This window comes from Plecotus auritus, assembly GCF_963455305.1.
Source record: "Plecotus auritus genome assembly, chromosome: 12".
Taxonomy (NCBI): Eukaryota; Metazoa; Chordata; class Mammalia; order Chiroptera; family Vespertilionidae; genus Plecotus; species Plecotus auritus.
This window is the reverse complement of record NC_137778.1, coordinates 34,112,097-34,136,488: the sequence shown is the minus strand read 5'-3', so window position 1 is coordinate 34,136,488 and position 24,392 is coordinate 34,112,097. Positions and strand designations below refer to the sequence as shown.

The 24,392-nt window shown below is 45.0% G+C and overlaps 1 protein-coding gene across 1 annotated transcript in view; it reads left to right on the top strand.

Moving 5' to 3' along the window:
- NOTCH2 (notch receptor 2) overlaps window positions 1-24,392 on the top strand; it is a 132,758-nt gene that overhangs the window by 91,294 nt on the left and 17,072 nt on the right. The window contains exons 10-22 of the mRNA XM_080649198.1: window positions 87-200; window positions 2,050-2,283; window positions 6,132-6,242; window positions 10,743-10,935; window positions 12,100-12,245; window positions 13,702-13,815; window positions 16,218-16,337; window positions 16,732-16,884; window positions 17,207-17,435; window positions 18,197-18,398; window positions 20,279-20,432; window positions 21,733-21,917; window positions 22,827-22,959. Of these exons, the coding sequence (XP_080505324.1) occupies window positions 87-200; window positions 2,050-2,283; window positions 6,132-6,242; window positions 10,743-10,935; window positions 12,100-12,245; window positions 13,702-13,815; window positions 16,218-16,337; window positions 16,732-16,884; window positions 17,207-17,435; window positions 18,197-18,398; window positions 20,279-20,432; window positions 21,733-21,917; window positions 22,827-22,959 (2,088 nt within the window). The remainder of the gene's footprint in view (window positions 1-86; window positions 201-2,049; window positions 2,284-6,131; window positions 6,243-10,742; window positions 10,936-12,099; window positions 12,246-13,701; window positions 13,816-16,217; window positions 16,338-16,731; window positions 16,885-17,206; window positions 17,436-18,196; window positions 18,399-20,278; window positions 20,433-21,732; window positions 21,918-22,826; window positions 22,960-24,392) is intronic.

Below are 24,392 nucleotides of genomic sequence, written 5' to 3'. Positions count from 1 at the left end.
CAGCCCACACTTCTCGGGCATCACTGTCATAGTGAAGGCAGGCGTGGGATAGTCCTGTGACCTGTGTCCTCCTGTGCCCTTCCCAGGCTTCACCGGGCCGGTTTGCCAGATTGATATTGATGACTGTTCCAGCACTCCGTGTCTGAACGGGGCCAAGTGCATCGATCACCCGAACGGCTATGAATGCCAGTGCGCCACAGGTGAGATTCTTCTCATTTTTCACCCCTCCCCCCAGGCCCACCTGAACAAACAGGAGGCTGTCCTTGTCCCGCTGCCCTACCAGCGCCGGCCACTGGAGGGACTATTCTGCGTTCAGAGAGGTCTTCCAGCTTGGTTTTTGCCGCTCTCTCTCCACTATTTTCTTTCTCCGACACCTGCCTCCTTCTCCACCACAATAGTGGCCTGGGCTGGACATTGCCATTTGGTGTCCATCTCTTGTTGGGACAGATTTTGGCAGCGGTGACTTTCCAGCTGGCTGGCCTTACTCCTCTGGGAAAGGGAAGCATTCCAGCTGAAAGCTCTTTTTCACTGGGGCTCCTCAGCAGGAGGCTTGTTGCTGTGTTTCTTGAGGGAAGTGGTTAAACAAAGGCCCAGAAATCTAAGGGCCATTGTGTGCAAGTGTAGAGGCTTCTTGCAAACAAGACCACATGCCCTGGGAGTCAGGTGGTCCTCAGACAGGTGTGAGAGCTCTGAGTCCTCTCTCCTGAATTCTGCCATTACCGTGAAAAAGAATCCGCTTATAAATGTTCTGCATGTCTGGTCTGTGACCACAGTTCCCATTTGGGAGCAATCTGAATAAGCCAAACATCCCCTGTTCCACATTTGCTTCAGCCCAGACCAACACTGTAGAAATGGAGTAGATGTTATTAGAAAAGGGGATTTTCCGATTTCTTTTTTATCCCACTGCTTAAGAGAGAAAGAAGTTAGGAATAGGATTAAAGATAATTTCTTAATTTTAGAAAATGGGTTCTTAAACAGTTTTAAACATTATGTGCATTTCTTTCTGATCACAGAAAAACAATGTCATGGAAATGATTACTGTTTCCGTAGTATTGGAGCATCACCACTGACTAAGCCTACGTAGACTAGGCCCTGTCAGAGGACCCCGTACCCACTTCTGTCTTCATGAACTGTTGTCTCTGGTTGGAGGAGTTCCGGGTTCTGTCCTCCTCTGGCAGGTTATGTTCATGGAGAGTAACCTTCGGGGGAGAGAGGTGAAACGCCCTGAGTCATGCTGAGACGGGAGGAGAGCCTTACTGGAGCCTCCGAAAAGAGATTTAATGTCAAGTGAAGGAGTTTCCATTTGTCCCGGTTTCATTTAAATGCCCGTAACTTGCTCATTCATTTTATTCAACAAGTCTTTATGGGAAACTTACTATATATGCATAGTACTCTGGGGGCAGGTGAAAGGAAAAAAGAGAAGTTTTCTGTTCTGTTGTAAAGTCAGAATTGGGAACCCAGCCAATGTGGCTCAGTGGTTGAGCATCGATCTATGAACCAGGAGGTCACAGTTTGATTCCCCTACAAGGCACATGCCCGGGTTGCAGGTTCAGTCCCCAGTACGGGGTGTGCAGTAGACAGCCAATCGATGTCTCTCTCTCATCGATGCTTCTATCTCTATATCCCTCTCCCTTCCTCAAAAATAAAAATAAAAATGGGGAAGATAAGTTCCGTGGAACCATGAATACAGTCCCTGTATATTGGGTTTGGGAGGAAAGGAATATAGAGGTAAATATACACAGGAAAGGTATTGAGAGCTATTCCCCCACTGAGGCCCAGTACGGAGTGAAGATGCAGTTGAAGCATCTCTGCCAGGGCAGCTTCGCTCGCTTGGAAAGAGGTATTTGAATTCTGCAGATTTGATCTGAAGAACTTTATTTTAAGCACAGCTCTCTGGGCCATCAATGCCAATGGTCAGTGTCAAGCACTCATTCCCGCAGGATGAATTCAGGCATGGGGGGTATAGGGGACAGGATGTGGCTCCATGTATGTTCAGGTGTGGAGTATCTGCCTTGGTTCTTAAACCTCCTTGGTCACATTCCTTCCCAGGATTCACTGGTGTGTTGTGTGAGGAGAACATCGACAACTGTGACCCCGATCCCTGCCACCACGGCCAGTGTCAGGATGGGATTGATTCCTACACCTGCATCTGCAACCCGGGGTACATGGGCGCCATCTGCAGCGACCAGATAGACGAGTGTTACAGCAGCCCCTGCCTGAACGAGGGCCGCTGCATCGACCTGGTGAACGGCTACCAGTGCAACTGCCAGCCCGGCACGTCGGGTAAGCCCACTCCCTCCCTGTTGCCTTTGGAGCTGTTAACGTAAAAAAAAAAAAAAACATGCAAACCTGTAAAGCATTTTTGTGAGTGTATCTGAGTCACACTGTCAACAATTGCCGGGATGCAGAATCTCAACGGATTGGGACAATGCTCAGAGAACGGCAGTTTTTCACCTTGATTTATACATTACAGTCAAAGGAGGAGATGTAATTGGGTTACATGAATCTATTGGTGATAGATTGGGAGGCGGGAGAAAGCAAAGCGGGGGTGGGGGGAAGCTCTGGGATTGGATAAAAAGTAAAATGATAGACACACACTTCTTTTACCAGTTACTTAGGTGGGTGCAGGATAGTTAGTCAACAATTAACTCGATAACAATGAGGGGATTTGTAGTCTCCGCAGAGTGGTGCCTGTGCTTTAAGGGGTCTGGAAAAAAGAAAATTACTTTGACATTCCAACGATACGTTGTCATAATGCAAAAAGGCAATAGGCTCAGTTAAGGTAAAGATTTACCTTTGTCAGGGAAGCTACCGGCCTAGGATGTAACTACCCACCATTATTGCTTTTAGTTCAAGTTTTCATTTCAGACCCTCCTTTGTGGTCACTTTAGGTCTTTGAGTTTGCAAGACCGCCATGCAGGCCTTCCCTGAGCTTGTCAGGTTAGCATGTGGCCCCTTTTTCATCCACCGAGTGCTCACTGCTTCTCAGACACGATTTACACAGATGTCTCAGACTTCCTGGGCAGACGCTTACATACCTAAAACACAGCTCTTTTTCCTGAGAAGCTCAGCCAAAGCCACAGCCAGAAACATCTCCGAGGGAGCTGGCTCCAGCCAGGGAAGAAATGAGAGACAATAGTTTCTCAAAGCTGGTGATTTTATGCATGTGTTTCCCTAAAAGAGGCAGACCACTTCAAAAACCTGCAGTTATTCTTTAAAATGGAAAACCTTCTTGCTTTTGTGGCTTGATTTTATTGTTGTCTTTTTCTATAACCTCCACTGCAGGCTAATAAAGTTGTGCTTCCCCCCGCCTCCACCCCGCAACCCCCTTTCTCCATCCCTACCCCTCCTGTCTTTCCAATCGTGTTCTCTCTATTTCAGAGTCCAGTATCTTTAATGGGACACCTTTCTTCTGCCACTTGTCTCTGGTGGGCTCTGGGCAATTGTGGGGATTGGGCGGGGGAGGAGCGACTTTGCAGCTCCCCATCATTGGAAATTAGAATGCAGAGCCACCATCCCTCATCCCGGCTCCTCGCTTCCTGACTCCAGTTCATTCGTGCTGGCTGGGAGGGCAGGCTGCTCCTTGCTGGGGGTGTTGAATTACTTGCTCAGGCAGCAGCATTTCACAGGTTTCACTGGATTCTGTTTTACTTATTGGAGGAATCATTATGGTCACAACTGTGGTTAATGGACAGAGAAGCACTGTGTCTTAGATCAAAGGCAAACGTACCAGTGGAAGATTAACTAGTGGGTGGCTTCGTCAGAAGGGGACCTGCCAGTACAGCGCACTGATTTATTGAGAACTCCCTCTCCCTTTAAGGACAATGGCCTAGGTGAGGGCAAAGGTGGGGGAGGTGGAGAGCTGCCCTCATTTTACTTTGTTTTTTCCAAACGCATTCCTTCAAACTTGTCAAGGGCCCTGGGCTTCTTCCAGGACCCTGCACATGCCAAGTTTGAAAACAGAGTCCTTTTTGAGTTGCTCAGCATATGAAAAACATCCCCTGCCTCACAGTGGAAAATGCCTCCCCCTCCCCACGTTTAGATAACTCCCCAGCAGGGCTGAATGGGTCTTTGTGAAACCCTCCAAAAGCAGTTTGCTTCCGGGCTGGTCCCCACACATGAGACATTGCAGTAGGAAAAGAAATTTGAGAGGGAGATTTCCAAGCGACTGGATGGTGCCTGTAGGATGGCGGGGCTGTTCTAGGCCGCGCTGTGGGTCCCATGGTCACAAGCCCACTGGAAACCCTGGAAACCTGGGGCGAGGTGGGGTCCCAGCACTCTGTTTTCTCTGTGATGGTTATCACTGGCAGGATGTATCAGGTGTGTGCCCTGGGGGGACAGCGAAGGCAAGGTGCGAGGAGCTGTCACTGAGAAAGGCAGGAAGTAGCTGTGAGGGGTGTGCAGGCAGCAGAGAGAGGGATGGCCCAGAATCTCTCAGAAAGCTGCCAGCCTTGTTCCTGTGGCGTCAGGAGCATTGAAAGCAGAGACACCCAGGCAACAGGAAGGCATCTTGTAATGGGCGGAGAAAGGCCCGGCCTGTAGGGCCCTGGGGGAAAGGATCCATTCAAATAGTCGTTATGAATAGACTCTGGAGTTCTAGAGTAAGAATCCAGGACCCATTCAGAATGCGGTCCTAGGTGGCGGGCTGGGGTCTGGATGAGGGTGTAGACCAGTGGTTCTCAACCTTCCTAATACCGCGACCCTTTAATACAGTTCCTCATGTTGTGGTGACCCCCAACCATAAAATTATTTTCGTTGCTACTTCATAACTGTAATTTTGCTACTGTTATGAATCGTAATGTAAATATCTGTGTTTTCCGATGGTCTTAGGCTCTATAGCAGCGGTCCTCAACCTGTGGGTTGCAACCCTAGCGGTTCTAGTAGGGTCGCCTGTTCAAGTAATTTTATGTAATTATTGTTAATAAATATTAATGCAAAGTGAATCAAAATTAGGGCATTTTGTCATGGAAGTTTCATTTCTTAGTTTATAATCCTTATTATCAGGTTTTATTTTTTAGACTTTTTAAACTACCAAGGTATTCTTTGATACCCAAAAAAGCATCACTAAATTCATGTTAACTATATCATGAAATATGAGTATTTTTACCAAATAATGCTAACAATAATGATTGGTATATCTCTACTGTTTAGTTACCCATATCTTTAGTTAAAACTTTCCTAACATAGCCAAACTCTACAGTGTGTTCTGGGAATAGACCAGCAGGAAGATAGCAGACTCCAGGAGGAAGTTAGCAGATTCTTTAAAGTTTATCCTGGGTTGTAACCAGAATAGTGACTGTCAGTTTAAAGCTTATGGTGGTTCCAAAATTCTGATTTTCATGTGAAAGCTTAAATTTTATCTTGGGAACACAATACTATCAGTTTTTGTTTTGTTTTGTTTTTAAATGACAGGTTTACTCTTTGCCGTTAATATGAACTAAATAGTTAGGTGTGAATAACTCCGGTTTGTCTGTCAGTTGTTCTTTCAATGAAAATGGGATTCCATGAAAAAAAGCAGCTGCTTCCATTCAAAACTGAAATAATCACACAACTGCTTTTCCTAGGGGGCACCTCTGCACGTTGGCATGTCACAGAGCGGCCTCAGGTGTACTTGCCAGGCCATAACACAGAACAGCAGACGTATATACAGTCAAGGGTAAAGATGTAATAAAAGGATAAAGTTAATCATCCGACTTCACCAAAGTCATTCTTAAGTGAGCCTGTCTTTTTCTCTGGTTTTTGCTGCGAGTGCACAGATGTGATGGATACAGTGCCCACCGCTGCAGCGTGGCACCGCTGCTGATTCCCCCTGAGGCGCCCGTAGTGCCGCCGCCATGGCTTCTGCCCATGAGTGCAAATGCTAACACAGTGAACAAGGCACACAGTGGCTCAGTGCGTGAAGGAGATCGCCTTGCCCTCCTGATCCCGCTCGCAGCATTGCTGCTTTCCCCAGGGCTGGCTGGATACTCTACCTTTCTTAACCAGTTAACTGCCACGCGTCCAAAACGGAAACCATCTCTACGTCGATAGATCCTTGTGGCGTACAAAGGGTTAACACTTAGGGTCCCAAGCGGACATCCTTGAAATTTTGGTGGTAATATTGCATGTTTCCTTTGTTCTTATTGTTGCAGGTGTTAATTGTGAAATCAATTTTGATGACTGTGCAAGTAACCCGTGTGTCCACGGCGTCTGTATGGATGGAGTTAATCGTTACAGTTGTGTCTGCTCACCAGGATTCACAGGTAATGCCCCTCGGTGTTGGGAGGTCCCACTTTCAGCCCCACTGCTTTGGGAAAAGGGCATCTAAAGGAACATTGTTTTTTAAATGTTTTCTATTTGTTGGTCTCTGGGAAGTTTAGACTTTTGTTTCTGTGCTTCTCTGGCCCTGTTTTCTACTTACAGGCCGCCCTAAACTGTAACATGAAACGTTTCATTCGCTAGGGGTTCTAGACCATGTGTTTATAGCCACCTGAGAAGAACTTTCAGTTATACCCAGAATGTGTCACTCACTGTGCTTGAGTTATATTTTTCTGTAATGGCATAGCCGATGTAAAATTCTTTGAAAACACGAAATGCTTTTTTCTGACCACTACTTCTCATGGGAGCTTGTTGGATGAAGCCAGAACCAACCTCATATGGCTAGCACAGTTGAGATTTTTTTTTTCTCCCCAAGAGGAACGAAGTAAATGCCTAAAATAAAGTTGGCTAGAATCCTTCCTAAATTATAAGCAGCTAGAGCATTACACATGTACAAATGTGTGCACACTCGTTTTCCCTTCTCTCTCGTTTGTTCATCACATTACCTTTATCATTTACCCTCCTGACCAAAAGTGCTAGAGGCCACTGAGGAATCCTGAGGCCGCTTACACACCCGAGGGCATGTGCTCTGCCTGTCCTGTTCTTTCTAGACAGTGCCATGCACAAGCGAACGGATGATGTGGCCATTTAATAAGTACCACGTGGTCATTTGCAACCAATGTGAGAAACTTCCCTCAGAGCTTTTCACCATGATGTCAGAGGCCATCGGAGCCAAGCACTTGCAGGGGACACGCATTCCTCTGCATCCCACATTCCTCTGCATCCCACAGTCCTTTTCTCCTGCTGTGCCTGTGTGGATGCTGGGAGGAATGGTGTGGCCCCAGGGTCACTGGAGCCTGTGTTCAGTGGGTGATGGCTCCGAAGACAGGTGTCATGGAAGCTCTCATAGTTAGTGCCACTGATGGTGGAGCGGATGTGCTTCTCTGTCCCTAAACTTGTTACCCCAAGATTAAGTGGCAGCCAACAGACACACAAAAATTCCTGCCAGATAGAATATTAGGTGCATTTTTGTTAAATGAGTAATAAGAAGAGAATGGTTGTTATTTATTAAAGACTTATTTTAAGCCAGGCATTAAACTAAGTGCCTAACCTCATGTAATTGTCACTGCTGTTATCATTCCTACAGTATTGATGAGAAACCCAGAACTTGCAGCTGGGACTCCACCCCAGGGGTCCCACTCCAGAGACCGCTGTCGCCTAAGTGGGTGCCTGTTGTGGTTTCTTTTTAGGTATATAAGCCTTAGACTGGATTTCTTCTTTTTCTTTTTTTGGGAATGTCAGTGAATCATAGTCTCTCTTTTTAACATTCAGCAAACCAGGAAGGTCAAGGAGGGAGGACATAGGCTAAAAATATTCTAAAATAAACTTAAGGTGTAGCATGAGACTACATAAGCAAGAAATGGAATGTTTTGATTCCTGGGTGGTACCCTGTTCTTGGAACTGTTTTCTAGTCTTTTGGGGTTTTTTTTTTGGGGGGGGGTGAAGAAGGGGGCATTGAATCAGCTGCTGAAAATAGAATAAACTGTGGTTCATACTCAGAGCTGTGAATGTGAGTTGCTTTATTCTTTGTTTTACTTTAATGCTACTTTTTAAACAGATTTAAGAGAGTTTTTTAAATTTATTGGGGTGACATCGGTTAATAAATCTATATAGGTTTCAAGTGTACATTTCTATAACACATCACTGTGTATTACATGGTGTGTTTACCACCCACAGTCATAGCTTCTTCTGTCGTCATATCTTTGACCCCCTTTACCTCCGCCCATGCCCCTTTCCCTCTGGTAACCACCATACTGTTTGTGTCTATGAGTTTTTGTTTATCTGTTGCTTCCAGTTTTATATCCCACATAAGTGTCTATCAGTGTTTGAAGGATAAAGAAGATGTGATATATATATATATATATATATATATATATATATATATATATATAAATAAAATGGATGTTACTCATCTGTGAGAAAGAAGGAAATCCTGCTACTTGTATGTAAAAATATGGATAGACCTTTAAGGCATTCTTCTAAGTGAGATAAGTCAGACAGAGAAAGACAAATGCTGTGTTATATCACTTATATGCAGATTATGAAAAGGAGTAGAATGGTGGTTACCAGGGGCTGGGAGAGGGGTTGGGGGGATTGGAAAGATGCTGTTTAAGGATGTGAACTTGCAGCTAGTAGATGATGAGTTCTGGAGGTCTAATGCATGGCGTGGTGATTATAGCCAACAGCACGGTATTATAAACATAAAGTTGATAGGAGATTCAATCATAATTATTCTCACCACAAAAAAAGAAATGATATTTATGTAACATGATAGAGGTGTTAGCTAACAATATGGTATACTCATATTGCAATATGTAAATGTATCAAACCTTAAACTTACACAATATTACATGTCAATTATACCTCAATAAAAAAATTAACAAAATAAAAAAGTAGCTAGGCAAGTTTTATCATCCCCATTTAACAGGTGAGGCAACTGAGAGAGAGAGAGAGAGAGAGAGAGAGAGAGCTCAAGTGCATTTTATCAGCTAGGGAATCACACAGCTAGGACTGTGAGTCCCTGGAGGCAGGGACCTTTCTAATCATCTTTGTGGCCAGTGTCTAAAACAATGTCTGGCACCGAGGAAACACTCAGTAAACGTTGCTGAATAAATGACTATAATTCAAATATGGGACCTCTGACATCCAACCCCAGACCCCTGAGTCCAAGCTATCCCATGATTCCATTCATTAAACACAGGGTGAAAAACCTTGGCTTCTCATCCAGTAGTTACTGAGCCCAGGGAGGTCCGTAGGTTTGTGCTGGGCATTTCTGAGGCTGAGCAGAAACTCCTGCAGGATAGGATCTGGCTGTCAGGTCATGTAGTAGACTGCACAAGGATGCACTCAACTCTCAGCTAAAGATGGCTTGAAAATTGATTCTGGAAAGAGTTTTAAAAACAAATGAAGAAAACTTGGAAGGAGTGGCCTCTGAGAAGATGCTTCCAAAAAAGGACAGAAAACGAAGGCTTTTCCTCTCACCACTACGTGGCAGGCTCAGGATAGCTCACATCTTGGTTCCATTGGCACACATCTAAAAAAACCAGAGGTTGAGGCGAAGGAAGTCGTATTTTAAAATAAGTTATTAATACAACACTTAAGAGGAAAGCAGCAACCGCCACCAGATTATGGGTCTTTACCACAGGAACCACCAATCATGGTTTAGAGAGCAATGGAGGGTGAAAAAATGTTAATACCCATACTTTAAAGGGGTGTGTATCTGTTTCATTTGGAATTTCCTGTTCTAAATGCAGGGTTACTCTTTCTTAAAGAAAAATGCATGGTGGTGTGCATGTTTTTCTGAGTCAGAACATTGTATTCTTTGAAATTTGTCAATTTTTTCATAAGTTACGTGTTGCCACTCATTTACAGAATGATGGGTTATTTTAAAGTTTTATATCATTTTGGAATATATAGTTGAATCTCAATTATTCAGAATATAACAAAGCAAAACTCATATAACTGAAAAACTATTATAACTTAAAACAATAAATGTTAAGGTTTCAGCAGGCTTCTTTTCAAAATGCAGCCTTAGGTATGTTTTAGAGGATGAACCTACTCATTTCAATGTCATATATTCTGAGCATTTACACGATAAACTAATGATTGTCTACGTCAGAGTTTCTCAGAATGTAGTGTTTGAACCACCTGCATAATTTAAAATGTGCTTTGCTGGACCCTACCCATCACAGTCCATGGGGATGGGGCCTAAGAATGTCCTTTTAAAAAGGTACTTTAGCAACTCTTTTTGCACATGTACGTTTGAGAGCCACTGGTCTAGATGGAAAGACCCAAAATTGTTTTCTCAGCTATCAGAGGACAGTAAAATTATATTTAGAATATTCTTCTTCCCGAGACAGATAATGGATTAATAAATTCTACAAGTGAAAGCAAAATGGCTTTCCTTTTTAACCACATTACTCATTACATTACTATTTCACTCACTAAGCATCCCAGTTCATTGAGATTTACCGTCTGTAGAACAGTAAGAGGTTGACTAACCGGAAAAATGAATTTTCAGTAAACCAGCTGAGAACAGTAGTAAGATGAGCTTCCTTGGAAGTACTCAGAGCAACATCGAGAACTTTGGTAACGTTGATGTTCTCTTTCTAAACCCTTGTGAAGTTGCCCCTTTTCCAAGATGGAGTGAAGAAGAAATGTATGTCAAAACATGACACCAGCATTTTGATAACTTTGCTCCATATCAGAAGACATTGCTGCCTGCTCCTCCCTCTCATGTTACTACATGCTTTTGGGTGTCTCATTCCTTAAATGAGTTCCGGTGGGTGCCTGTGCAGATGAAGGTGTCAACACAGTATGTCTCAGTTCTGTGTCTGTTCCCTAAACATTTTGGATTTGACAAGAACTGCCCCCCTTCTCTACAGGGCAGAGATGTAACATTGACATTGATGAGTGTGCCTCCAATCCCTGTCGCAAGGGTGCAACGTGCATCAACGATGTGAATGGTTTCCGCTGTATATGCCCCGAGGGGCCCCATCACCCCAGCTGCTTCTCGCAGGTGAACGAGTGCCTGAGCAATCCCTGCATCCACGGGAACTGTACCGGGGGCCTCAGCGGGTGAGTAGCTGCCATGTAGTCGTCGTTTCTTGTTGACCTGTGCCAAGCCCATTGGGTTGAAGTTCTGGCCGTGCCTGCAGAAGTCAGTCAGGGACTTGAGCTGAGTTTGAATGAAGCATTTGGTAGTCTGTATCATAGTCTTCCAAACTGTCCCCTTGTCCTTCCCTCCTGTGACTGAGCAGGTGGAAAATAAGGAGGAATGTCTTCCTCGTGTGGATAGGCAGCACGTGGGAGGAGTTCAGGGTTGTTATGAGTCTTCGGCAGGTGAAAGAATGAAGAGGGTGTTTAGAGGCAAATGGGAAATCAAGTCATTTCCAAGATGAATTTTCTCAGTATTCCTGCTTCGGAGTAGGGCAGCCTTCAAAGCAGCCCAACCCATCACATTTTTCCTAAGAATCTCCAGACACGGAGGCCACCATCTCCTGATACGACATTCTAAGTGCTAATGACATTCAAATTGTAAACAATGTCCATATACTTCAAATACCTTCATTTTGGTCCTTTTTCTGCTCAGTACCCTGCGTGCTTTCTGCGGCAGGGTTTCCGGTCAGAACAAAACGTATCTCAGAAGTCAGACATTCTAGGAGATCTTCAGAGTGGCTCAGAGACTCTGATACTAATCTACTTCCTGGGTGTCTGTTTTGCCTCAGAAACAAATGACCCTAAGGTTTGCTTTACTTTAGTTTTGCTTATGCTTTTTTTTGTGTGTGTTTTTTTTTTAATTTAAATTCTTTATTGTTTAAAGTATTACATAAGTCTCCTTTTTCCCTCATTGACTTCTCCCCGGCTCCCCACACCCCCTCATTTTATATATAAGGAAAAAACAACTGTGCAGATTTATCCATATTAATGTGTGTTTCAGATTGGTCCAATATGTTGTCCAAACCATGCTCTTTACATATGAAAGCTCAGTGTAGTTAATTAGTTTCTCTAGCATCTTTGTGAGCCAGAGAAGCACCAGGAAGGAAGGTCATTTTACTCCAGATGGGTCCACCTGATCCACACTGTGTTCATGGTGACCCACGTAGAGGTCCCTGGAAGAGTAGAAATGAGATTAGCTTACCTTCAATTCCTCTTTCTCTCATTTCTTCACCACATCCTGTATTCAACTCTGACTCAAGTGTACCTTCAGTCCCCATAGTAAAGAATTCTGTCTTCTTTCAGATACAAGTGCCTCTGTGATGCAGGCTGGGTTGGCATCAACTGTGAAGTGGACAAAAATGAATGCCTTTCCAATCCATGCCAGAATGGAGGAACTTGTGACAATCTGGTGAATGGATACAGGTGCACTTGCAAGAAGGGCTTTAAAGGTGAAGGCAGAGTGCATATTTCCATCTCCCTTCTCTGCCCTTTGGTTGTTGTGTATTGCGTGGCTCACCTCTTTCTTTCCTTTTTTCCCCGGTTCATTCACACAGCAAACATAATTTGAGCACCTAATATCTATAAGGCACTTGGGCAGTAAAAACATAAATAGATATAGTTTCTACTTTCAGCCTAGCAGAGAGGCGAGCTATTGAAGGTGAGCAGCCGGGACTTCACTTACACAACTTTGGACAGGTGTTCTAATTGCAAGCTTCTTGATGCAGGTTTGATTCTATGATAATTCAGAAGAGAAATTCAAAAGAGAATGAAAATATTGTCTTGTTGTAATTCCTACAGCAGTAATTTGGAAGGATTTATGTGTTCAAAACCTTCCAGCAAATTCTTTCACACAGTGAGATACCCTTAGATACATAGTTCCCCATGGCCTTCTGGAAAAATACAGAATAAGGGGGGTATTGTGTAAGATACTTTTTGAGTTGTTACTGTTGTATTTCTGCCATCAGTTTTCTCTTGGAAACTCATGAGAGAGAAATCCATGGGTAAATCATTTACATTTGAACTGCTCTATGCACTTAGCCTTCGAGTTCACCACTCAAAAGTGGTGCCAGGCTACTGTGAACCAGCAGTATATTTCAGGGGCATTTTATTTGATTAGTTAAAAACGTTCTGAAGCCGTATTTTAGTTATTGATTTACTGATATATTACATTTGCAAAGAAGCATGTAGATTTAAAAGCACTTTATCTCGTTGAGACTTACTGATCAAACAAAATCAAAATGTACAGTCCATATTTGTGTGACGATTGGATAGCCAGCCCTCTGCACTCCCAGATCATTTTTACAGTGCTCTAATTCCTCTATTTTAAGGCTCTATTGAAGATGCAAAGGTGTGCAATAGTTGGGTACTTTCCTGTCCCCGTAAGTGCCTCCTGACTAGTACTTTTCTCTTTTTTATAGTGGGAGTAGAATTCCTGTCTTGATCGGGAGAAGGCAGGAAGTCCTGCCATATCGATGGAAGAGGGAGCATAACTCGGAGGCTTTGATTAATGCATTCAAGAATGTCACCCCTCGATAATGCATACCCCCTTTTTAAGCCCTGACCAGATACTTTGTGTACAAAGAGCTTATATTTAGATTGAGCAGCAGACTTTTGCTCTCAATGAACTTCTTGGTTCATTATTGAGAAATTACTTGTACTGTGTTTGAGGATGCATTAGACTTTCAGGATATCAGAACATAACTAGTTACGCTCTGTTTTTTTACTTGCTGTATGTCAGGGACTTGCCACTGAAACCAAGGAACAGATGTTCCAGTGGCCTGAAGAAATGAATGCAATTTCTGAGGTGTTTCATGTTTACCACTGAGAGGATCGCTTAGTAATTCAGATAATAGGAGGCTGACAGAAAGGTTCACGGTTTGGGTTTTTCCCCTTTTCTATCCACAGGCTATAACTGTCAGGTGAATATCAACGAATGTGCTTCAAATCCGTGCCTGAACCAAGGAACCTGCCTTGATGACATAAGTGGCTACACCTGCCGCTGCGTGCTGCCATACACAGGTGAGCCCTGAAAGTACGGGGGTGCTCGTCTCCCCTTGTCACCCCAAACCTCGGCGTCTCAGAGGTGGGATCTGGGGAGCTGCTGCTCGGAGGACTGGCCTGTCGCCTGTCCTGCCCTCACTGACTGGATCTGGAGCTCTGAGAAATCACTGTGACCTCCCTCGTGCAAGTGTTGGGAAGGTTCATTGCCTTCTTGGCTCTTTAGGGTTTGAAGTTTTTTTCATCATGTGTGGTTGGAACTGATGCAGAGCTGATGGTTTAGTCCAGTGGTCAGCAAACTGCGGCTCACGAGCCACGGTTTGCCGCTCTGTTGACTAATGAGTTTGCCGACCACTGGTTTAGTCCATTATTGTGAATGGATCATGCTCTTAGTGTTGGTCTCAATAACAAGGCTAATTTACTATGTGCCAGTTACTTTATACACTTGGGATTATTTCTTCTAGTGCTCACAATAACCCTACAGGTAGAAGTTCCCGTCACCATTTTATACATGAAGAAGCTGAGGCAAGAGAGGTTACTTGCTGAGGGTCACAGAGATGGGTGGTAGGTCTAGGGTTTGTCCCCAAGTCTCTGAACCCAGAGCTTGTCCTCTTAACTGCCATTCTTCTCCTCCCAGTCCGCACAGCTGCGTCTCATTCAGAGAGGTAACGCCCTGGATGGCGCTCACACACAGAAGACATGCTGTGCCTCTGTTGCATGCCAGGTGGTCTTTGTTTCAGGTGGTATTTCAGGAGTGTGCTTGGACATGTCTGCTGTGTTCTCCCGCCTCATTACTGCCATCCTGTGATTGGTTGTATTTGTGTGGCTTGTTTACCTCCTCGTCATCCCATTTTCTTCATGTCTGGGAAACAAAACAAACGTGGGCGATGGCGTTGCATGGTTCTGCAGTGAGCAGCATGCGGGCGGGTTGCCTTGGCCTTGGGCTACAGTAGCCGTGACTAGTGACTCTGAGCAGTGAATGGCGAGTGGCCTCGAGCATGACCCTGTGACCTGGAATATTTGATGCTACTTGTTTCCTCTGCCCCGCTTTAGAAGACATGTTCATGTAGGGAAACGGCATGTAGCCAGCCTGGTGGGTAAAATCAGAGTTACCGAGATCCCCAGCTCTCCCCAGACAAAGATAGTCTCCACCATGTCATTCATTTCACAGCGACAGTGCTGACCACACTCACTGGCAGTGAGACGATCATCTCACTTACAACTATAGACTCAATATTGACGGCTGTGGGGAGATGTAGGCATACGTCACTCTATGCAACCACATCATAGACTTGCCTGAGTGTGACTTGTGTGTAGAGTTCATGTTGAAATTATTCATTCTGTCTTCTTGCTATGCAGATACTATAAGAATTTTTGACTCTGTGCCAGCTGTCGGTTTTTCTTTAGCTTAGGATGCCAATAAAAGAATCTCCTATGTGTGAACTTTGAGAAATTAATTATATTAGACTGGAAGCCTGTGCAGGTGAAATCTCAGTGCTGAGTGTAGCTAAGGCTTCTGCCTGGCATTGAGTTTGGCCCGCATGAAGGCCACTAAGCAACATTGCCTTCCCTGTGAGCCACTATTCTGACCAGACACACTAAAAGCTGGTTGGGGATATTGGTGAAAATTGGTGGTAATGTTCTTCTTTCTGAATACGAAATTTTAGGAAAAGATTTTAAATCAAGTTAGTTGCAACTTGACTTTAAAATCAACCTCATCCCCCTTTTAATAAGAGCATCCTTTTTGTGTCTGGAAGCTTGGACTCAGCATACTGGGCAGATACTGACGTCATGCTGTTGCTGTCGGTATAAGGAGACATGTTGCTAGGCACGTAGGATCACTTCCCTGTTTCCTCCCTCCAGGGCCTTCTGGTCAACCTCACTGCCTTCTGGAACGGGCCAGTGGGGCTGCGAGGAATAGGAGGCCGTACCGTGGTGGCTTCTTCCCTGCTCACACGAACGGGGTCTGTGTGGCTAGGCCTCCAAGTAGCCGAGTCTTAGCTATGGAGATGCAGGAGCTGTCACTCCCAACTGATGCAGGTGTCAAATGCACGCAGTCACTTGTGACAGCAGGACGATGACAGCAGCCCCCTGGTTGCCACGTGCTCACTCTGTGTGCCAGGCTCTAACTAATAAGCACTTTGTGATCATTTTTTCACTGAATCCTCAAAAGCCTCTATGAGTGCTGTCCTGATTTCCATTTTACTGATGTGGAAGGCTCAGGAGATGAGTAACTTGCCTGAGGCCACGCAGTTAGTAATAAAGTCGGAGCCAAGACTCAAGGGCCGCATGTCTCTCAGATTCCAAAGCTCTTCGCCACTGCCATGGACGTGCATTCGGAGAGCCTCCTTTAGTATAGAATCTGGGAAATGTCTGATCCCGGGGCTGGTTTTCTGTCCTGAACTCTGTCATTTGCTTTGCAGGCAAGAACTGTCAGACGGTGCTGGCTCCCTGTTCCCCAAACCCTTGTGAGAATGCTGCTGTGTGCAGAGAGGCACCCAATTTCGAGAGTTACACCTGCCTGTGCGCCCCTGGCTGGCAAGGTAACAACATGGGAAGGGATGAACCAAACATTTTTTTCATGTGGGCAGGTCATCAGAATAAATGGAAGGCCCTGGTCTTTGTCCAGAACACAGGCCTTGGACAGGAGCTGCTAACGGGAGCGACTTAGAAAGCCTTTCCACATTGCATGTCTCTGGGGTCCTCTGGTGCCTGGAAGGCTCCAGCCTGAGCCTGAGACCATGATGTCCAGCAGGGAATGTTAGCACCTGGCCAGCTGCTTGCCGGGGGCACAGGAGCCTTCAGGGACTTCCCAAAGCAGGAGACTAACCAGAATGCCCCTGGAGTAGCCCATCCCCCAGCTGGAGCTCAGGCCCCACATGATCTCCGTGGAATCCGCGTCCCCAGACTGGACCACTCATTGCCCTGTGTCTCTAGGTCAGCGGTGTACAATTGACATTGACGAGTGTGTCTCCAAGCCCTGCATGAACCATGGTCTCTGCCATAACACCCAGGGCAGCTACATGTGCGAGTGTCCTCCGGGCTTCAGTGGCATGGACTGTGAGGAGGACATCGACGACTGCCTCGCCAGTGAGTATTGCCAGCCGGCTTCTAAGCCCCGGGGCCCAGGAAAGCACTCGGGGGGCACCGAAGAGCTGGCAGGGGCAACTGCCTCTCAGGGCTAAGACTGGCCACCCCGACAGTTTATCACGTGTCCTTAATATTCGTGTTTTAAAATCTTTTCGAAGCTAGTAGCTTTGGGAGTTAAGGCAGAGGAATCTCTTTTAAGCATTCCCTGAGTTACTAGGTTACTGATCTTAGTGGGACTCAGTGCAGGGCGCCCACCTTTATGAGTCTCAGATTAAATTGCTGCTGCTGTTCGGAGCTCTAATTCTCATATGTAATGGCTTAGATCCTTGCCAGAATGGAGGCTCCTGTGTCGATGGAGTGAATGCTTTCTCCTGCCTGTGCCTTGCGGGCTTCACCGGGGACAAGTGCCAGACAGACATGAACGAGTGTCTGAGCGAACCCTGTAAGAACGGAGGGACCTGCTCCGACTACGTCAACAGCTACACGTGCAAGTGCCCGGCGGGATTTGAAGGAGGCCACTGCGAGAACAACATCGACGAGTGCACCGAGAGGTGAGCGCCCATACCCTCCAGAAAGTGGGGGCACAGCACTGGGACTGTGGGGCAGGGCCAAGGCATCCATGTGGGTCCCCGTCCACAGTCTCCTGTTGCCCAGCCCTGATTCCTTGTAGATGTGTAGCTAGCAGGTCAAAGGTCAGGGGCTGACAAGCTTAGTGGTGGGTCATCATTTATTTCTTGCTTAGGGAACAGAAAGAGCTGTAATTCTGAACAAAAGACATATTCTTCTCTTTGTCTTTTGTTCCTATTAGTTGACAATTTAAAATTTCTTATTTCTTTACAGTTGTGTCATCACTGTTTAAGTAATATCTGGGAAGCTGTTTTTGGGGTTTTTGTTTTTTTTTTTTACTTATTAGCAAATTTGCTACGTTTCTCTTTCATAAAGAAATCTAGAGTCAAGAGCTTTCTGTTTAGCACTTTTCTTAGAACTGAAATTGGCTTCGGGATAAAATGAAATGTGATATAGAAGGACTGGGTAAAATTTGGAAACCTTCACTTTCTCTGGGAATCGCTCATAAACTCAGCCTTTTAAATACTTCTTAAGCTTCTTGGTTGTGGATAGGAAGCTGGGACTCAAGGCCAAAGGGCAACCCGTCTAGTTTGGAAAAAGGCAAAATGAACTGGATGGAGGGGTTTGGGATGCTCAGGAGTATTTGCCTCCGTAGCATCTTAGGTTCCAGGAACCTCGCTTTTTAAATAGCAGGTCAGAGGACCCGATCACCCCGCTGATGGCGCTCTCCCTGTTTGCTCCTTAGCTCCTGTTTCAATGGTGGCACGTGTGTCGACGGGATTAACTCCTTCTCTTGCTTGTGCCCCGTGGGCTTCACTGGCCCATTCTGCCTCCATGAGATTGATGAATGCAGCTCTCATCCGTGCCAGAATGAAGGAATGTGTGTGGATGGCCTGGGTACCTACCGCTGCACCTGCCCCTTGGGCTACACTGGGAAAAACTGCCAGGTGATTAAATTCCAGCCCACGCACTCAGCTTCCTCGGAGTAACAAAGCTCTGTGCCTGTTTCTTTTCTAGGTACATAAGCCACTCCTGAAAGAGAAAATTCTAGGTCTCAGGGATGTCCCTGAGATAAATCAGGTTAACTTCTTCGTAGCTAGTAAATTCCAAAATAGTGACACTGGCAAGATTATACAGATAACAATAACATTGTTGTTAACAGACTGAGAACTACAGACAAGCACATGTGGGAAGTAAGCCCATAGATATTGTCTACATTGGAAATACAGAAAGGGGAAAAAGAACAATTAAAAAAAATTAAAACTTTAAAGGTCAGATATAATATCGAAGGGGATAAGTGTCAGGTCTTACAATGTGGTTACACCCTCAAGCCAAGCTATTCACACATCTTTTAAACGCAAATCCCTAAGTGTACCTTTTTCTGGACTCTCAGGAAGGGCCCCTCAGAACCAACGTGTCTAGCCTTTCATTTCATGGACGGAGAAACCAAGTCCCGGAGGGACAGGCCAACTCTTCCAAGGTTGCATACCAGGCACTGTGTGTCATTTTATGCTGTTTTACCTCTTTTTTTTTTTTTTTTAATATATTTTATTGGTTTTTTACAGAGAGGAAGGGATAGGGATAGAGAGTTAGAAACATCGATGAGAGAGAAACATCGATCAGCTGCCTCCTTGCACACTTCCTACTGGGGATGTGCTTGCAACCAAGGTACATGCCCTCGACCGGAATCGAACCTGGGACCTTTCAGTCCACAGGCCGACGCTCTATCCACTGAGCCAAACCGGTCAGGGCTGTTTTACCTCTTAAAGCCGTGGCAAAATGATAGCATCGCAGAACTCTAAAGAATGTGGGAATGAACGGCCACATTTAACAAGCCTTACAGGTGCCCTTCAGTAAGGCTCTGTCCATATTGGACGTGCAGATATTACCGCCTCTGCATATTAAACAGCTGGCTGCGGATTCTGAGGGTCAGGGGGACATCCTCGTTGGGTTTCTGCGCATTCTCACCGTGTGAGATTATAAATGCTGGTGGAGCATTCTGCCCTTCCCCCGCCAGCCCCTCCTTTCACAAACCGCCTGTATTGTGAACTTGCCCCTCTCCCAGAGGCCACATGGGACTATGGAGAAAGGCCCAAGTCGGCTGGCACTCTTTGCCTCACTTTTTCATAAGCCTGATTTTCTCCGCTCAAAACAAGCTGTTTGAAGGCTTTTAGGCTTCTTAACAGGCTTTAAGATCATGCTCACCACAGACAGGTTTGCTCGAGACCCCCGTGGATTCCTCGCACCGGATTGGCACAGGGAGACATGTACTTGTCTGACAGATTGACTCTTGCTTTCTAGCCCTACTGCGTGACCCTATATCTAGACATAATCATGATGTAGGGAATAGCTTAACCTATTGGGCTTCTTCAAATTCTTCAATTTCTCTGGTAAGAAGTGTTTAAATAGCAGAGCTAAGAGGAATTGGACTATATGAAATGATGAGATTACTTGAGAATATTGGATCTAGTTTAAGGCTTGGGTGAGGGCTTTTTTATTATTATTTACTATCACTTTATTGATTTCAGAAAGGGAGGGAGAGGGAGAGAAAGATAGAAACATCAATGATGAGAGAGAATTATCGATCTGCTGCCTCCCGCATTGGGGATTAAGCCCACAACTTGGGCATGTGCCCTGACTGGGAATCAAACTGTGACCTCCTGGTTCATAGGTGGATGCTCAACCACTGAGCCACGCCGGCAGAGTGGGTGAGGGCTTTTGGAAAAAATTAATTAACGTGTTTTTCTTTGATTTCTTAAAAGGTAGTGTAACCTATTCTCTTCGTTTCCGGTGTGTGGGTGTTGACGTGTGTGTGCCTCTGTTTCAGACCCTGGTGAACCTCTGCAGTCGGTCTCCATGTAAAAACAAAGGCACCTGCCTCCAGGAAAAAGCGCACTCCTGGTGCCTGTGTCCACCTGGGTGGGCTGGTGCCTACTGTGATGTGCCCAATGTCTCCTGTGAGGTGGCGGCCAAGGGAAGAGGTAAGCTCTGCCCCTCAGGCCCAAGGGCCATTCCCGGAAGTATTGACTAGCCAGAGGCATTTGGGGCAGGCGTTGTCATTGTGGGCTGAGAGGGGAGGGCAGGCAGTATGGGTTGGGCAAGGCTCTGGCGAAAGGGCCTGAGATGAAAGGGCAGAGGAACAGGCTTAGAGATTCCAAAAAAGAAATGTATTTGTATGCCCCTTCTTTATCCATTCGTCTGTCAGTGGACACCTAGGTTGCTTCCTTAGCTTGGCTGTTGTAAATAATTCTGTGGTGAGCATAGTGGTGAATATGTCTTTTCACATTCGTGTTTTCATTTTCTTTGGATAAATACCCAGAGGTGGAATTGCTGGGTCATATGGTAGTTCTATCTTTAATTTTTTGAGGAACCTTCATACTTCACCAGCTTACAACCCCACCAACAGTGCACAAGGGCTCCCTTTTCTCCACATTCGTGCCAACACTTGTTATTTCTTGTTATTTGTTTACTTTTTGATAATAGCCATTCTGACAGGTGTGAGGTGATATCCCATTGTGGTTTTAATTTGCATTTTCCTGGTGATTAGTGAACTTGAGCATCTTTTCATATGTCTGTTGGCCTTCTCTGTGTCTTCTTTGAAGAAATGTCTTTTCAGGTCCTCTGCTCATTTTAAAAATAAAAATTTTGATGTTGAGTTATGTGAATTATTTATGTATTTTGGATATTAATCCCTTATCAGGTATATGATTTGCAAATATCTTCTCCCACTGAGTAGGTTGTCTTTTCATATGGTTTCACTTATAGGTGGAACCTAAAAAGAAAAAGACTTATAGATATAAAGAACAAACTGATGGTTGCCGGGGGAGGGGGTGGTGGGTTAAAAATATGAAGGGGATTAAGAGGTACAAACTTCCAGTTATAAAATAAAAAAAGTCATGGGGATGTAATTTATAGCTTAGGGAATATAGTCAATAATATCATAATAATTTTGTATGGTGACAGATGGTTACTACACTTGTCATAGTGATCACTTCATGAGATATATATAAACGTTGAATTATCATCATGGTGTGCACCTAAAACTCATATAATGTTGTATGTCACTATAGTTTCATAAAAACAAGAAATGTATTTTAAGTGAAACGAAGGCATGTGCCACTTTCAGGGCTTATTTTCAACACATACCCAGTGTCAGGGGCCCTGAATTAGACGGGAACAAAATGCGATGTGTCCACTGGCTTGGTTAGTTTGCTCAGAGTTGGTCTGAACCTGACACGTCCTGTGTCTTCTGTGACATGTCTTCCTCCTCTGGTTCCCCAGGGCTGACCCCCGACCGCTTGTGCCAGCACTCAGGCGTCTGCATCAATGCTGGCAACTCGCACCACTGCCAGTGCCCCCTGGGCTACACCGGGAGCTACTGCGAGCAGCAGCTGGACGAGTGCTCGTCCAATCCCTGCCAGCACGGAGCCACCTGCAGGGACTTCATTGGTGGATACCGATGTGAGGTGAGTAAGAGGCCGGCACACAGCAGAGACCTCCCGGAAGATGGTGCAGCTATTGTGAACACTAGCATATTGAATTTAGCTGCGTCTGTCTTATTTTTACAAATTTTAACCAAGCACCATTCCAGTGTTTCCTGTGAAAGTATAAATGTGTTCCTTTCAGTCCCCTGTGCCATAAGTTACCGTAGCTGTAGTAAGATTTTTCAGAGGTCTGGAACCATCTCACTTCCCTGGGGTTGCCTCTGCTCGTTTTAACATTCAAAGCCAGTATTCACCGCCTGAACCTGGAGATGAATAAATGCAATACCTTTTACCACCATCCACACAGACTACTTGGCTGAGTCATAGCATCTTCATCACATACAAGGGAATGCATTTTTTTTTAATATATTTTATTGATTTTTTTTTACAGAGAGGAAGGGAGAGGGATAGAGAGTTAGAAACATCGATGAGAGAGAAACATCGATCAGCTGCCTCCTGCACACCTACTACTGGGGATGTGCCCACAACCAAGGTACATGCCCTTGACCGGAATCGAACCTGGGACCTTTCAGTCCGCAGGCTGACGCTCTATCCACTGAGCCAAACCGGTCAGGGCGGGAATGCATCTTTTAAAGATGGGACAACCCGCCCACAGGAGGGACAGGAGTTTTGCATAGGGGTCCTGTCTGAAACATCCCTCAGTATTCAGTCCTTGCCATCCATTATGGTGGCTTTTTCAGCAAGAGAGGTCGATGCTGGTGGGCAGCAGTCAGCCCCGCACAGGATGGTGGTTGGGAGGGGGGTGATGTCAGAGAAACATGCCAGAGCCAGGATGAGCAGAGGTCACAGTATCATGCCAGATCTCATTTGCTCGTGGTCTGTTTCCAACGATGGTCCCGTATTTCTTGTCCTTCTGTCTGCCCCCGGCAGTGCGTCCCAGGATACCAGGGTGTCAACTGCGAGTACGAGGTGGATGAGTGCCAGAACCAGCCATGCCAGAACGGGGGCACCTGTGTCGACCTGGTGAACCATTTCAAGTGCTCCTGCCCGCCAGGCACCCGCGGTAGGAAATCAGCCTTGTCCATTCTCTGTCCAGGGCATTCTCTACGTTACAGATGCAATCTTAATGTTGGGGGGAGGGTGTTAAAAATCAGACATTAAATGGTCTGAATTCTGGTAACTCGGCTGTTTCATTCTCTTGTCTCCTGCCTGGCTCTGAGGTTCTGACTCATGTCCTTAGTGCTGTCTGGGTCTTGCTGACATCTGATGTTCCATGAAACAGAATGTGGAAATCATAGAATTTTGCAACAACATTAGCCTGGTGGCAAGATTTCTTGGAGCTTCGAGGGAAAACAGCCAGTGGGCTCTTGAATAAATAATTCCCATTTACCAGCTGATGTATGTTTTTTTAAACCTGCCAAGTCTTGTCCACCTAAGGTGGGAAAATGAATGGATGAAAACCATTGGCCGATATTCATAGCCCAGGGAGGGGCCCGGTGGCTAGCCATTGTGCTTTTTCCTAACCGCTACTGATTTTCCCAGCAGAATTCACTGAACATTCGATCTTTATACAATGATTTGAGATGGCACCTTTATCAAACCCTAAGTCCCCTGTATATTTGGGAGTTTTTCTTGGACTTTCCTTTTTTGCTCTGTGAATTTATCAGTACTACCCTAGAGGTTTCAATTCTTAGGGATCTTCTTTTCCGGGGTTTTCTGGGCTCTGGTCATAGTTTATTCTTTCCATAGAACTTTAGCATCAGACTATTTAAAAACCCTGTTGGTATTTTTATTGGGGTCACATTAAATTTCTGAATGTGTATAGGAAAACCTGACAGCTTTATGATGAGGAATCTTCATTTATTCGTCTCCTTCTGTGTCTTGCATGACTATTTTAAAGTTTTCACATTCGTAGATATTTTATCTTTTGCTGTTGCTATCGAAAATGAGGTCTTTTCTTACATTTCTCTTTCATTTTAATACTACATCTTACACTTGTGTACGCTACACCTTCAAGCAGTAGGAATTCAAAACTGTTTTCCTTTCTTTTGTAGTTTTTTTCATTGCTTATGGGGTCATTTCTAGAATAGTCACTGATTTCTTGTGTTCCTTTCTCAAAAGTATTTGCAGATATTTCTACTGGATGGCTCATTTGCATCTATTGTACATTAAATGAGTTCTGTTTTAAATAAAATAACCTTTGAGCTCTCAACAGGATATTTCCCCTCTGTTTTTTAATATAAGAAACTAGCACACTTAAACCATTGTCCAGAAGAATAGTCAGTGGGTATGAAACTTTAAAAAAGTCTTTCAAAATTTAGTCCCAATTCTTACCAATATTTTTTTTAAATATATTTTTATTGATTTTCAGAGAGGAAGGGAGAGGGAGAGAGAGATAGAAACATCAATGTTGAGAGAGAATCATTGGTTAGCTACCTTCTGCATGCCCCACACTGGGGATCGAGCCTGCAGCCCAGGCATGTGCCCTTGACCGGA